Genomic DNA, 14477 nt, shown 5'->3' with positions numbered 1-14477 from the left:
GTAATTTGTATACAAGATTAAACTCTGGGTCAGTACCCAATTAGAGCCGCTTATCAGCGCATACTCCGCCGTCTCGCACTCTCGTCAAATCCTTTTAGTTCTTCGCCTTCCGCACTTAATTTCTCTCCTCTTTCTTGTCCATTACCATATAGATCATACATACAGTACTGTACATAAGTACACATACAAAATACACATAGACAAGAATGACTACTCCAAATTATAATACCCTCAAGGAGGACACTCCTTTGATTCATTCCGGGTTAGTGGTCCCGTCTTCGGCTTCATCTGTGGCAGATATTCCTAATGCTTCATCGACATTTGTCCATACAGTCTTTGGAAATGAATACGCGAACCAGACAATGACTGAAAAAGCCGCTGCTTTGATCACTACAAATCGTCGGAAACGTCCAGTGTTTTCAATCCTTCTCGGAGTTATTTTCTCGATCTTGGTCGTGACTCTTTCGCTTTCTCTTATCCGTGGATACTCAGACTATTCAGCTTTCAGAGCTACCCATGACATTCCTCGACGGGTCAATGTCACTGCAATGATAAATGGCGATTACTACTACGACTATAGCTCGTCTTACTCATACTCTACCACAACCTCCACCTATACATCCACTACTTTCACCTCTGAGCCAACATTTTAAAATGACCAAATCATCATGATAATGCATTAGTAATCTTTGTGTATTTGAAATACATATGTGTGTCTGTGTGTGTTTGTGTATTGGTATTGACTTGTTATTTTCCTATTTGCTTTGCATAACGATTCATTATAAATCGACATCTAGTTTCTTCTATTTAGAAACGGTATACGATAGTTTCCAGGTTTTTCCTTCTTATGGGTTGTTTGGATGGGAGTTTTAATTTAAATATTTTATTTGCAGTTTTGTTGCTTTGAGTTGGTTAACGATGGTCAAGCTCAGCTTTTGTTATAGTGTCATTGCATCTATTTAGAATGGACTTGTCTTTGCATTCTTATTCTTTAATGGCATTCTTATTCTTTATTGTAGATTATATGTAGTTAGAACATGTAGTTTCTTAACTGAATTGTCAGTAAGTAAACATCGAGAATCAGGAAAAGGTGCCGCATCTCATCCGAGTAAACTGTAAACATCACGACATCATCAAATGAACGTCAATGGCGACCGGTAACGAGTCGACCAATCGGCCGGATCCGTATCGGAACCTTTCTTCTGTCGTCGATCCGCTTTCACCAGATGACCAGCAAGCATTACAGCCAGTTCTGCATCGACAATCTGATGCCGATGTCAGATACTCAATATCAGATATCAACATTCTACGGTCAATAGTTCAATTGGCAACACGATCGGAACAGAATCTTGAAGGCAATAACTTTATCACGATTTTTAAGAGCTATGAAACTGTGCTTCGACGGAAGAGAATTGATACTTCAAAAGATACGTTTTATTTCAAACTTGTAGTCAAGCTTTGCAGGTCAATTGGTGATTCTTGGGTGCTCAAATTCAATAATTTATTACGCGTATGTTTACATTTTACAGATTTGACGCGTGTTAATACTAAATAATTTAGGAAATAAACGCGTCTTTGATTTCGCGCCGGAAACCAGAATTCAAATACTGTTACCGGCAATTTCTATACTTAATAATACAACGCAGATTTAGACAATGGCGTCACAGAACAATTAATCGACAAGCAGAAGCCGTTGCTTTGTATCGTGCGGCCGTCAAATATGACCAATCTACTCTAGCTTCTCAAGCATTCGAGATTTGGCGCACAAGATTAAATCAATTTGCACACCGAGAAGAATCACTGCGGCAGTTTGCTGCTGAAAATCATTTGCGCGACGCTATCTTGATCTGGCGAGCGAAAACGCAACAAGTCCAAAACTTGCAAGCACGTGCTGCTGAACTACACTCTCTCACGCGTTTACGATATCTCAAGACATGGTTTCACAAGGCATGTCTTGTACAGGCGCAACAGTACTACGACTCAAGTCTGACTCAGAAATATATAGACACCTGGGTAATAGCGCTTGAAAAAATTGATGATCTGAACGAGCGAGCAGACCTGTTTCGCCGTAGCATCTTACTACGGCAAGCCTTCTCGGCATGGGAATCTCATACGGTTGGCGTGCTGGAGCAATACGATCTCGCACAAGTGTTTGCACGAAGACGACTGCTTAGAAGCTCGTGGATGGCTTGGACGCAAGCAAAGACGCTAACAAAAGCTGAACACGAGCTGGAAGCGCTAAGCGACATGTCTTCTGCATTACGGTTCCTAACTCTTTGGAGAACGCGTACATTTATGAATATTCGTGCTCAATTGCATTACGATGAAGTACTGCTTGTTCGGTATATTAAAATTTTACGAAATCAAGTGCGATTACCATTAGTGGTCGATTTGTTTGAGCGACGCACTAAACAACACGCATTACATGCATGGGCACTGAAAGAACGAGGAAAGCTGTCAAGACGAGTGAACAATCGTAGACTGGTCACTCGGTCTTTTACTATTTGGAAAGCCAAAACAGCGAAACGGCTCGAACGGGATAGTGGGATTGTTGACCGCCTCTACGGGGTCAAAAATTATCGCGTTGCAGCCGGAGTATTAAAAGGATGGCGTCGAAAATTGGCTCATGTTCAGAAAATGGAACTCGTTGCAGAGGATCATGACGGGGCCGCACTTATGAGTCGAGCTATGCACACTTTAAAGTTGAAATCTGCGCAGTATCACACAATGTGTACTCGGGCTGAAAGCCATGCTCGTGTCAAATTACTCAGCACAAACTTTAGCATGTGGCAGTTAAAACTTGAAGAGAAACGCGACAAATATCGAAAGGGTCTACTGCAGCGATTTACAATCGAAAAAAACAGACGCTTGATACAGAGTATATTTAATTTATGGGTCGAAAATACGACTGAAAAACTGGATCTGATGCTCTTGGCTGACGATGTTTTTGAACAGTCGTCTACTGCTTTAATGCGCTCAGTATTTTTTACCTGGCGCCATAGCGTCGACCACATTGTCCAGATGGAAGATGCAGCAGACAATTTTTCACAGGAACAGTTACTGACGAGATCGCTCAACACATGGCATGCAAAAAAGCAACAAAACAATAAAGCAGAAGACCGTGCGTCGGCTGTGTATGACATTAACAGTCTTTTACGAGCACAGAATATCATCCGCCGGTGGAACATGCGCGCGTTGCAAGTCGGCATTTTGAACTCAAGGGCACAGGTATTCAGGGACAAACAGCAATATAACAAAACACGGGACATTCTTGGGGCCTGGGTTGACTTGACTCGAGAGCTTGTGCTTGAACGCAACCGAGAACAAGGTGGTGAAGCGGCGTCTGATTTTGAAGACGGGAGCGATAGCAGGACGATCACTGGCTTGTCGCTAGACACAATTGACGTGAATGACGAGCAACTAGCATACACTCCTACTAGAAGACGGACTACAGCCAAGGTCGGATTTGCTGCTTTGCCCAAACTAGATCTGGCAACTCCTAGAGTAGAACGCTGGGCTAGATTGCGCAACAGTCCAAAATATGAAGGACGACGGAAACTGTTTGCGACACCGGTAATGCGACGAGATTGGGTCGACGGAGAACGAACCGTATGATTTTATTGTAATGTATTGGGCGTTGAGGCTGTTATATGGGATGATATAGTATGGATATGGGATGATATCGGGTGCATATTGGATGTATATGGGATCTTTATTAGCAAATATCATACGCGGTCGCCAAATCTTTTCACGACCTCTTTCTCAAGCTGGGCGTAGATCACATCCGAAGTGTCGCCAGCGACACTCCACAATACGTTATCGGCTTTCTTATAATAGTCCACTAATGGCTCCGTCAGCCTTTCGTATTCTTCTATGCGTTTAGCAAAGATATCCTGCAAAAGTTAGCTAGTTTCGCTATTTCAAGTTGTCGAAACCTACAGGATCATCATCAGGTCTCCTAGTAAGCGGTTCTCCAGTGAAATCATCCACACCAGACACTTTCGGGGGATTGTACGTTAAATTATACACCCGTCCGGACTGCGCGTGAACCAGTCTATTTGCAATCCGGTCGAGAATGACAGCGGTCGGAACTTTCAGCTCAACCACAAAGTTCAGCCTCGCGTCCGCCGGTCGAAGCTCAGCTTCGTCCAACTTCTCTGCCTGTACCCGAGTTCTTGGAAAGCCGTCCAGCAGCCAGGATTTGGTCGGGCTCAACCAGTTTCGCAGAGCGAGCTCGGCCGAGATAATTTTGATCATAACGTCGTCTGGAACTAGTTTTCCAGTTTTGATGATCGAAGATGCCATTTGTCCTAGTTCAACTAGTCAAAAATGCACTACTCAATTCCAACGTGAACATACCTATTTCAGTGCCATTATTGATATGCTGTCTAAGAATATCTCCAGATGAAATCCCACACAGATCAAACTTGTTCTGTAATCTCGCAGTTTGCGTCCCTTTACCAGATCCAGGAGGACCCAGTAGTAGTACACGAGCTGGTCTAAGCAGCTTCGACATTTCACTAAAGATTCGAGTCCGCTTCAAAGCAATTTCGTGCTAGTTCGTGCTCGATACGACTCAATATATCCGGCGAACTGCAATTTCCAGGGGTCAGAAACTCAGGAGGTACACCAACCCCTTGAAGTCATAAGGGTAAGGGCACATTGGTAAGTTCAGCTCCGAACTTCACGATTAAACAAACGCCAAGAACGAATTGAACTCAGGATTTCTTCAAATTGACTAAATAATTTTGAAAAAATAAATCATGTTTTCGAAAGGTTCTCCGTTTAATCGTCAGCAGCCGCCGTCAACAACTTCCTCAACTTCTTCCTTTGGCAGAGTTGTCCCAACTCCATTTGATACTCCGGGCCACCGTGGCCAGTCTCATAATGCTTCGTCTGGAACTCACGTCATTCGAGTCGAATCTGCACCTACAAATGATCTCGCCTTGCTCAACAGATTAGTGGTATCACCTCAAGAATTTAGATCTGATCAATATGTTATTGTCGATGATCAATATGTATTCACCACACAGTACGTCATTTGATGGGTAAGTTGTACGCCTAATATTAATAAACGTCATAGGGCAGAGGCAATGCCTCCAGGAAGAGCCGGTGCATCTGGAGTACAGCGTGAATGGGCTGGCTGGTCACTCGGTCAAGAAATCGCAGTCGCTCCTTTTGACCCATTCAGACAAGGTGGTCAAGCTTACTTGGGATCTATAGACTTTGAGATTGGATTCAACAGTCGTAACAAAATTTCAGACGAGCAATACGATCAAGACAAACTTGCTGCTTGGTTCAAAGATAGATATCACGACATGATCCTTGCTCCTGGTCAGCGATTAATTATGGACTACAAGGCAATGCTCTTTAAGCTCATTGTTCGATCTGTCCAAGTAGTCGATCTCGGTGAAAAAGGTGGTTCAGGATCGGGCGGGGCCACTGCGTCTCATCCACAAGTTCGTGGAATTTTGACTACACATACTGAAATCAACTTCTTCAAAGCCAATGATTCGCCTATAAAGCTCAAAGCTTCAAACAAACGCCCAGCTGCAAATGCAATCATTCAGCCGAACTTCAAGTTTGAAGACATGGGAATCGGAGGTCTTGATACTGAGTTTTCAGCTATTTTCCGTCGTGCTTTTGCAAGTCGTATTTTTCCACCTGCGTTGGTTGAGAAATTAGGAATTCAGCATGTCAAAGGTATTTTACTGTACGGCCCTCCTGGAACTGGTAAAACCTTGATGGCACGTCAGATTGGTAAGATGTTGAACGCACGGGAACCAAAAATTGTCAACGGTCCTGAAGTTTTGAGCAAGTATGTTGGCCAGTCAGAAGAAAACGTTCGCAAACTGTTTGCGGATGCCGAGAAAGAATACAAGGAGAAGGGAGAAGAATCGGGATTACATATCATCATTTTTGACGAGTTGGATGCCATCTGCAAGCAACGTGGTAGCAGTAAAGATAGCACTGGCGTGTCTGATTCCGTGGTTAACCAGTTGCTGTCCAAGATGGACGGTGTCGATCAACTGAACAACATTTTGATTATTGGAATGACCAATCGTCTTGACATGATTGACGAGGCATTGTTGAGACCAGGCCGTTTAGAAGTTCATATGGAGATTTCACTTCCAGATGAATTTGGACGAAAGCAGATTCTGACTATCCACACTACAAAGATGAGAGAAAACAAGGTCATGGCGTCAGATGTCAACTTGAACGAGCTTGCCTCAATGACAAAGAACTTTTCTGGTGCTGAGATCAACGGTCTCATCAAGTCTGCTACATCGTTCGCGTTCAATCGACATGTTAAAGTTGGTACTGTTGCCGGTGTGTCTTCCGACATTGACAAACTTAAAGTCAATCGTCAGGATTTTATGAACGCCTTGAACGAAGTCCAGCCAGCGTTTGGCGTCAACGAGGAAGAACTTAGCTCGTGCATTCAAAACGGAATCATTCCATACTCGCCACATATTGAAAGCATTCTATCCGAAGGTAAAATGTATACCCAGCAAGTCCGATCTAGCGAACACACTCCGTTGGTTTCCGTTTTACTGCACGGACCATCAGGTGCAGGTAAAACTGCGCTTGCGGCCAAGATTGCGCTGGCTTCAGACTTCCCGTTCATTAAGCTGATCTCACCAGAGTCAATGGTCGGTTACAGCGAAGCAGCCAAGGTTGCCGCCATTAGCAAAACATTTAACGATGCTTACAAAAGTCCCCTCAACGTTGTCGTTGTTGACGGAATCGAGCGTTTGGTTGATTGGGTGCCCATCGGACCCAGATTTTCCAACGCGGTTCTTCAGACTCTGATGGTCTTGCTCCGGAAGCAACCTCCAAAGGTATTGTTTATCGCTGTACGAATTAAGGGAGATTTAACTAACTTTAGTAGGGGCGTCGTTTATTGATTTTGGCTACAACCAGAGAGCGATCAGTGCTGCAACAGATGGACATTCTTGAATCATTTGACGTAGAGATTGGCGTGCCTAACGTTTCTACCTCGCATGAGCTGGCATACATTTTGGCGGAAGCGGACATATTTGGCAAAGATCAGACACAGAATGCAAAAGGTCAGGAGAGGATCAACAAGATTGTGCAAGACATTGCGACCGAGTCTCGTACGACCAGCGTGGGTGTCGGCATCAAACAGATCTTGCTCACAGTTGAGAGCGCGAAGCAAGATCCATCATTCGATGATAGATTTGTGGAGCTGATGAGCAGGGCTGCGGGTAAAAACGTGTTGATGTAATTACAGTGATTTGGCTTCGCAAATAGAAGCTGTACTGCTTGGTAAGGAAACACTGTTAGGTAGGGACAAGAGGGAACTTTACAATAGATTTGGCACCTTGATTATGCTATTCGTACATTAATATTACAACTCAGACTTTGGCTATTCCTGCCTTGAAGTCTTCGTAAAACTTAATCATGTCAGGCGTGATGGACTTGTTCAAGCCGGCTAGAGCTTTGGAGAAATGTCGATCGTGAATAAATAGACTGTCGAGACTTTCGTTCATCGCCTGTAACCCAGCTTCCTGACACAAAGCAACAATTTCCGCACCAGACGCACCATCCGTTTTCAGCGCTAGAGAGTCCACGTCGACATCGTCACCAATACTCATTGACTTAAATTTGACCTCTAATATCTTCTTTCGGGCATCCAGGTCAGGCGGGCCGACATAAAGCATGCGATCAATTCTACCGGGCCGCAGAAGCGCCGAATCAATAATTTCAGGCCGGTTCGTGGCGGCAAGAACCATGACGTTGCCCATGCTCTCGACACCGTCCATTTCAGTCAACATGCTGGTAAGTACCCGGTCGCCACCGGTCTCGGCTTGTCCTCTTGCGGCGGAAAGTGCATCTATCTCGTCGAAGAAAATGATACTTGGGCTAGCATTTCTCGCTTTTCTAAAAATCTCCCGAACCGCACGTTCAGACTCGCCAACGTATTTGTTGAAAATCTCCGGCCCCTTGACGGCCAGAAAGTTCAGTCCAGCCTCGGTCGCGAGTGCTTTGGCAGTCAAAGTTTTTGAACATCCTGGTGGACCGTATAGCAAGATCCCCCTGGGCGGAGTTACCCCAAGACGCGTGAAAGCTTTAGGATGTGTAAGAGGCCATTCAACAGCTTCCTTTAATTTCTGTTTAACATCTTCCTGTCCTCCGATATCAGTCCAATAAACTTTCGGTGTTTCCAAAAAGATTTCCCGCATTGCGCTGGCCCGTACACTTAGCATGGCCGCCGTGAAATCTGATTCGATGACTTCCATCTCTGTCACTTCTTTACTCTCGGCATCCGCTCTCGACACAGCCTGCATCACAGCTTCACGGACTAAGGCAGACAAATCTGCTCCAACAAACCCGTGTGTTTTGGACGCTACCCGAGCGATATCTTCTGCAGCGAGAGCACACGGCGTTTTCTGTAACTGAATCGAAAGAATGTCGGCTCGTGATGACGCGTCCGGGATACGTAACTCAATTTCCCGATCGAACCTTCCTGGCCGTCGCAACGCCGGATCAACACTTGCGATCCGATTTGTCGCCGCAACAACAACAACGCGCGAGTACGTGACGTCGCTATTTGATGAGTCATACGCAGGGTATGCCAATGAGTCAAACAAAGTCAGCAAAGTCGCCACGATCCGTGTTTCCGTCTCACCAGCCGCATCTCCGTCGCGTCGAGGAGCAAGAGCGTCAATCTCGTCAATTAAAATGACACTAGGTGAAAACATTTTTGCTTCGTCAAACACCTTTGTCAATGCTGCTTCAGTGTCACCAAGATATCGGCCCAAAATACTGCTTGCAGATATACTCAGAATATGAGCGGCCGCAGTTTCGTACGCGATGGCTTGTAGTAATGAAGTCTTGCCAGTGCCAGACGGACCATGTAGTAATATCCCTTGCAAGGGTGAAACGTTAAATCGTGTAAAAATCTCTGGTCTGAGCAGGGGCAGCTCTATAGTTTTTCGAATCAGAGCAATTTCGGAATCAAGACCGCCAAGCTGAGCATAGCTCGACGCGTTCTCCGTCATAACCTTGCTTGAGCTCAACGACAGAGAAGAAGAATCATCGTCTAGAATGTGTAATGATACAGATGGCGAAGTTACCATGCATACAGCGCTTCTCAGATTTGAGGTGATGTCATGAATGCGAAATTTGCCTATTGAGCTAGAGACAACTTGCTTCTTTGCGATATATTTAATCTTGCCTATTAAAATTAGTATATATACAGTGACAACTCAGACATTACATACCCAGTAATTTGCGGAGTTCTTTTTCATCAATTTCTGTAGAGTTCATACTGGATATCCAGATCTCTGATGCCTCCGCAATTGCTCCGTTGTATCTCTCCAGCCTAACCCTGTCTCCAAGCAAAACACCAACTAAACATCGTAGCCCCAACGATATTTGAAGCACATTTCCTTCACCTCCAACAATTTCGTCAGTAAAGATCTGACCAACGGCACTTACACCAGATCCAGCAGCTGCAAAAGAAGAACTGCTCTTCCATATCCTGACAAAGTCACCAGAACTTAAGTGATGCGTCTTCAACACAAAAGGGTGTGCAAATATTTGTAATCCTGGTGTCGGTACTGTAGGGCGAACAATGTATCCTGTTGAAGGTTCTTCTTTTTGAAAATTGTTCGTTCCTTGAGAACTTCCTCCTGACTTTGCAGCTGATTTTGCAGGTTTTGACACATTATTAATATTCAATGACTTTCCTCCTGCCATTGTAGTAATTACAATTCATAGCAAAACTACCTCCGTTCCAGTGCTATCTCCGTCCTTCATTCAATGATCGCTTCAAGACTTCGTTGGGACAATTTTTCGGTTTTACTTTTTCAGGGGTAACTCTTACCTCATGTCATCTTCACTAAATAACTAGCTGAACCGTACCATATAAGCATAAAGTATTATATTAATAGAACATATGAATCCAATAACATATTGATGCAAAACCGACGCAAAGAAATGCTAAAAACAAAGTACAAAGTAAACACTCATATTCCTGATCTAAAATAACCCAGACCAAATTTTGCAAACACCAGAAACAATTTCAACCCAACCACTTAAGCGGAAAATGAAGTGCCAGCAACTAGTTTACCGGCAACCCACACCTTGGAAACGTTGCGGTCATCGCCGTTAAAAAGCCATTTGGCAACTAAGTCATCTTGCTTCTGTAGCTCCCATGGGAAGATGTCGACTGGAGAGTTTTTGGTGTCAAGGGTAATAAGCTGAGCGTCCCACTTCTTACCTGGCAAAAAATTTCCAAGCTTCTTATCTAAGCAGCACACTTCCGCACCTCCAAGAGTAGACAAGTAAAGAACTTCCTCAATCGAGAGTTTGTGTGACTCATCACCTTTCATGGACAAATGTCTAGAGACCAAGAGAGCCTGTCTTGCTGTGTGAAGAACTGATGGAGTAAATCCACCAGAAACATCAGTGCCAAGACCAACCTTAACACCAGCATTTAACAACCATCGAACTCTAGTCTCACCGGACGTAAGCGCAGAGTTGCTAGCTGGACAATGGGCAACACCACATCCCCGCCTGGCAATCAGATCTCTTTCGGCTTCAGATAGATGAACAGCATGAGCAAGAATAGTCTTCTGATTCAGCAAGTCGCATTTATCGTAAACATCAGCGTATGAATCAGCAAACGGGTGCATTTCTTTGACAAGCTGAACTTCCAATAGGTTTTCTGAAATGTGTGTTTGAACTGGCAAGTTAGTCTTCTTTGAAAGGTCACCAAGCCATGACAATAATTCATGAGTACAAGAAGCAGCAAAACGAGGTGTTATGATGGGTGAAACAATTTCGTACGTTGGGTCAATTTTCTGAATATGATCGATAACCTCATGAGTAGCCTTCTGAGCATCCTCCAGGGTCTTGTCACAGTAATAATCAGGTGAATTGGCATCCATGCAACATCTACCAATGAAAGCGCGCTGACCTGCCTCGAGAGCCAGATCCGCAAGCAAATTAGTTGCTTCAGAGTGCACAGTTGCATAATATGCTGCCGTAGTCGTTCCATTTCCCAGTGTTCTCGAAATGACACGCGAATAAACGTTTCTGGCGACAGACAGATCGGAGAACGAAGATTCGAGAGGAAAGGTATAAGTATTTAACCAGTCCAACAACGTAGTTTTGCCAAAGAGACCAACATTAGGGTACTGAGAAGCATGAATATGCGTATCAAAGAATCCTGGAAAGAAGAACGAGGCAGCAGGGATTGAAACAACTTCATATGATCCATGTTCCCAGTCATGATTCAATGCGGAATTATCTGGAGAAGCAGCTTCAGTATCAAGAAACGCAATTGTTCCTTCATCGTCGACACCGACTGCAGCTTTAGCTAAGACTTGAAGGTCAGCAAGAGAGAGAGAGTGGACGACAGTACCAAAGTAGATTACTTTTGTCATTTTGCTTCGCACAGGATAATTTAGTTTATCCAAAAGGGCCAATTCAAGTTCTTATCTTTACTCAACCACGCTTTTCTTTAAAATTTATAAATGAACGGGAGACCGGGGACAAAGAATGTAAGAGAGTGCAGGAAGTACAATATTGTACGGCTTAAGGCGATCTCCGACGAAGTACGGCTCAACCCCTGAATACTGTTAATATGTAGCACAAGATTCTTTATTCGCATTTCCCCGGCAAAATTTATTTTGCGATTCTTAATCTTAAATTAGACTCCGAACTGCCGATATTGATCTTGGCCCAATCGGAACTCAGCTAAAGTAATTACAAAAATGGAATCACTGAGAATATTGCCGGAGTGAAGGTTTGTCGACGAAGAGCTCGTGGGTAAAATGTATTGTATATTTTATGCGATTGCTTGTGGTTTAATTATGCCACAAATGTACACACCAATACATATATACTCTAAGTGGTTTGTACTATAAATGGACGCGCTCTTTTAAACTTTTTTAGCTACAAATGTGAGGGGTTTGTTCTTATTGTAATATTAGGGATGGATGCCCATGGGCGGTATGCTGCGCGTTACATACACCGTCGATTCTCTTCAACTCACGCGTAAACTTCACTTTTTTTAAGATTCTTCTAAAATTCCATATCGTGTTAGTAATTTGGGTCATTTGTAAGCAACTTTTTTTTATTATAGGATTCTTCACTTTGGAATAACATATGCCGTTAATCCTTGGTCTGCGTAACCCTCGTCATCTTCAACATTCTCATACCCCTGAAAAGTACGCGTAGAAAACTAGTCGCATCTTTCATTAAATTATTCTCTCTACGAGTTCAATTAGGCCAATACTTACATAGAAACAGCATCACAAGTATGACGACATCAATAGAAAACGGCTTGTATGACCATTTTATTGCTTTTGCCTCCTTTGCAAACATACAAAATGATGTCGTACTCCCACCTCCCTCATCCCGTCAAGCAAAATCTCGTGAAAGATTACAACGAATGCCTCGAGTACCTTTCGCTGAACTATCTACAGATGTTTACGATGAACTTATAAGACGGCAGAAGGCTTCACGAGCACAAGATCTAATGACTGGAGAAATTGTTCCTCAAGCTCTTGGCCCTCAAGAAGGATTTCATCCTAAAAGAAATCAGACACGAGAACATCTTGCTATTTTGCAACAGTCACGGTTTAAGGATTTAGTATTAGACGTATATTTTGAAGTTGTTCGAAGATTTCCCACATATCAAATACCAGCAGATACTTCTAGACAGCAAGCACCAACACAAGATCAGGTTCCTATCAAAAATGGTGTCAACAGCTCTGTAGTAACATCCCCGCGCTCACTTAGTCGGCCACTGCCAAAAACATTTCACACAACTACTGTTTTGCCTTCAAAGTCAAAGTTAGTCGAAAAATCAGAGGACTCAGAAGATGAGGAACCTACCAGACCAGTCCCATCTCCGCGTTCCACCAAGGATGTACAGAGTTCTACAATAACTTCCAGTCCCCAGTCTTCACCGACTACCACGACCAATAGCTTGGCTTCAAGATGGCTTGGCGACAAGGAATTGAAACACGATGTTATGACCCAATCCTCACCAACTTCATCGAACTCTAGTACTCGGACACATTCGCCAGTTTCGACCGGAACACAGGATTTGACATCGGCAAAACAGGAAGTTCACTCGGCGTCTGACAAACAATACGCTGAGCTGTTGTCGCAATTCGAACTCCTTGAAGCAAACTACCAGACTCTGCTTGTCGAAATGACAAATGTCAAGCGAGAAGCTGATGTTGCCAAGCGGTTAATTTCCGAAAAGGACGATACGATTTTGTCTTTATCTACGCAACTCGAGAACGAGAGAAATGAGAGTCAAGGAAATACTAGCTCATTAGAAGAAGAACTTTTTCGGACCAATGGTAGCAATAAGAAGCTACATGCTGAAATCAACGTTCTCGAAACAGAACTAACAAAAGCTCGCGGTAGATTGGCATCGCTACAGTCCGTTCCCGTGAGCGACATTGACAGACAACAATTTGATACTCTCAATCAGCAATATGCCAATTTGTCGGCTGAACACGACACGCTTCAAACCAGGCTACAACTACAAAACGAAGTTACCGAGCAAGTAAGGACCGAGGCCTTAAAGTTTATCAGTGAAATTAGAACACTGGCTCAGCTTGATTCGTCCAATCGACAACGCATGGAGCGCTTGTCATCTCAAGTCAAGAGTCTACAAACTGAAAACAGAGGATTACGCGAAAAAGTAAGCTACCATTTGCAAAACGTCTTGAGGTTTTCAGCGTTAACAATTTATTAGATAGTATCAGATCAAATACCACAACTTTCATTACCTGACCGCCAAGGTGATATACCGAGCCGCAACAATCGTTCTACAGCGGCTTCGCTCTTTGTTTCACCGCAAGGGCTAATTCCAGTGTCTGATTTTACCGACTTCCAGTCAAGTGTGGACTTGCTATTGTCTGCGTCATCGTCTATAACAACAGCGGATGAACAGGCGTACTTTTTGGATCTGGTGCGTGCAACAGTTAGTAACAGCAAAAATGTGGTTGCAGACACCGATGGTAATGACACAGCCACAACAAAGCTACGAACAAGAGTATCACAAGCCACTAATAGCTTGGTATTAGCCGCCAAAACTCTTGTTTTGTCTTCTGGACTAGCACCTGTGTCTATCCTAGATGCCTCAGTCTGTAATTTAGTCGAGTGCGTGATCGCTCTTGTCAAAACGTCAAAGTTGAAACCAACAAAATAACAAACATTGCTTTTTTGGTTTATTTTGGTTAAAATTAGAATATAAACGAAATAGGAAATCTCAAACTTTTGGCAATATCTTTCTTCGCCGTGTTTCTGTTTTGTGGGCATTTACCCCTGAGTATAGCGGTACACGTCGAAAAAGCGCGCGACGCGTCGCGTGTGACAGCTTACTCCTGACATGTTCCTGGTGCCTGCATTTGTGCGATGGAGGGGGGGGGGGGCGGGGGCGGGCCCGCAGCGGGGCCCCCGCGCCGCCGCGCCCCGCGAGG

At 44.0% G+C, this 14477-nt stretch overlaps 7 protein-coding genes across 7 annotated transcripts; 4 read left to right on the top strand and 3 right to left on the bottom strand.

The window, feature by feature from the left end:
- The first annotated feature begins 113 nt into the window (after positions 1–113).
- On the top strand, positions 114–1018 carry V1512DRAFT_290059 (uncharacterized protein). Its single transcript, XM_066918202.1, has one exon. It carries the CDS (start codon positions 207–209, stop codon positions 651–653), a length of 447 nt encoding a protein of 148 aa, XP_066772419.1. The 5' UTR covers positions 114–206; the 3' UTR covers positions 654–1018.
- Positions 1019–1097: 79 nt separating this feature from the next.
- On the top strand, positions 1098–3842 carry V1512DRAFT_259828 (Sfi1 spindle body protein-domain-containing protein). The gene is made up of 2 exons (XM_066915725.1): positions 1098–1510; positions 1561–3842. The coding sequence occupies exons 1-2, from the start codon at positions 1148–1150 to the stop codon at positions 3613–3615; spliced, it is 2418 nt and encodes an 805-aa protein (XP_066772418.1). The 5' UTR covers positions 1098–1147; the 3' UTR covers positions 3616–3842.
- V1512DRAFT_290057 (adenylate kinase-domain-containing protein) lies at positions 3513–4590 on the bottom strand. Its single transcript, XM_066918201.1, has 3 exons — positions 4360–4590; positions 3940–4310; positions 3513–3893 (listed from the first exon to the last, which is right to left on the bottom strand). The coding sequence occupies exons 1-3, from the start codon at positions 4514–4516 to the stop codon at positions 3726–3728; spliced, it is 696 nt and encodes a 231-aa protein (XP_066772417.1). The 5' UTR covers positions 4517–4590; the 3' UTR covers positions 3513–3725.
- A 116-nt stretch (positions 4591–4706) lies between these two features.
- On the top strand, positions 4707–7365 carry V1512DRAFT_259825 (P-loop containing nucleoside triphosphate hydrolase protein; the record flags this gene model as incomplete). Its single annotated transcript, XM_066915724.1, has 2 exons — positions 4707–6842; positions 6893–7365. Coding segments are annotated over exons 1-2 (2101 nt in total), but the record flags the coding sequence as incomplete, so codon positions are not given.
- On the bottom strand, positions 7217–9816 carry V1512DRAFT_222159 (P-loop containing nucleoside triphosphate hydrolase protein). The gene is made up of 2 exons (XM_066913736.1): positions 9249–9816; positions 7217–9202 (listed from the first exon to the last, which is right to left on the bottom strand). Exons 1-2 carry the CDS (start codon positions 9724–9726, stop codon positions 7380–7382), a joined length of 2301 nt encoding a protein of 766 aa, XP_066772415.1. The 5' UTR covers positions 9727–9816; the 3' UTR covers positions 7217–7379.
- A 79-nt stretch (positions 9817–9895) lies between these two features.
- V1512DRAFT_259821 (uncharacterized protein) lies at positions 9896–11776 on the bottom strand. The gene has a single exon (XM_066915723.1). The coding sequence runs from the start codon at positions 11415–11417 to the stop codon at positions 10065–10067; it is 1353 nt and encodes a 450-aa protein (XP_066772414.1). The 5' UTR covers positions 11418–11776; the 3' UTR covers positions 9896–10064.
- A 371-nt stretch (positions 11777–12147) lies between these two features.
- V1512DRAFT_222154 (uncharacterized protein) lies at positions 12148–14285 on the top strand. Its single transcript, XM_066913735.1, has 2 exons — positions 12148–13696; positions 13751–14285. The coding sequence occupies exons 1-2, from the start codon at positions 12296–12298 to the stop codon at positions 14204–14206; spliced, it is 1857 nt and encodes a 618-aa protein (XP_066772413.1). The 5' UTR covers positions 12148–12295; the 3' UTR covers positions 14207–14285.
- The last annotated feature ends 192 nt before the right edge of the window (positions 14286–14477 follow it).

The sequence above is a fragment of the Lipomyces arxii genome, assembly GCF_038497795.1.
Source record: "Lipomyces arxii strain Phaff 12-163 unplaced genomic scaffold V1512scaffold_4, whole genome shotgun sequence".
NCBI lineage: Eukaryota > Fungi > Ascomycota > Lipomycetes > Lipomycetales > Lipomycetaceae > Lipomyces > Lipomyces arxii.
Note: the sequence above shows the minus strand (reverse complement) of the source record. Positions and strands in the feature narration are given on the sequence as shown.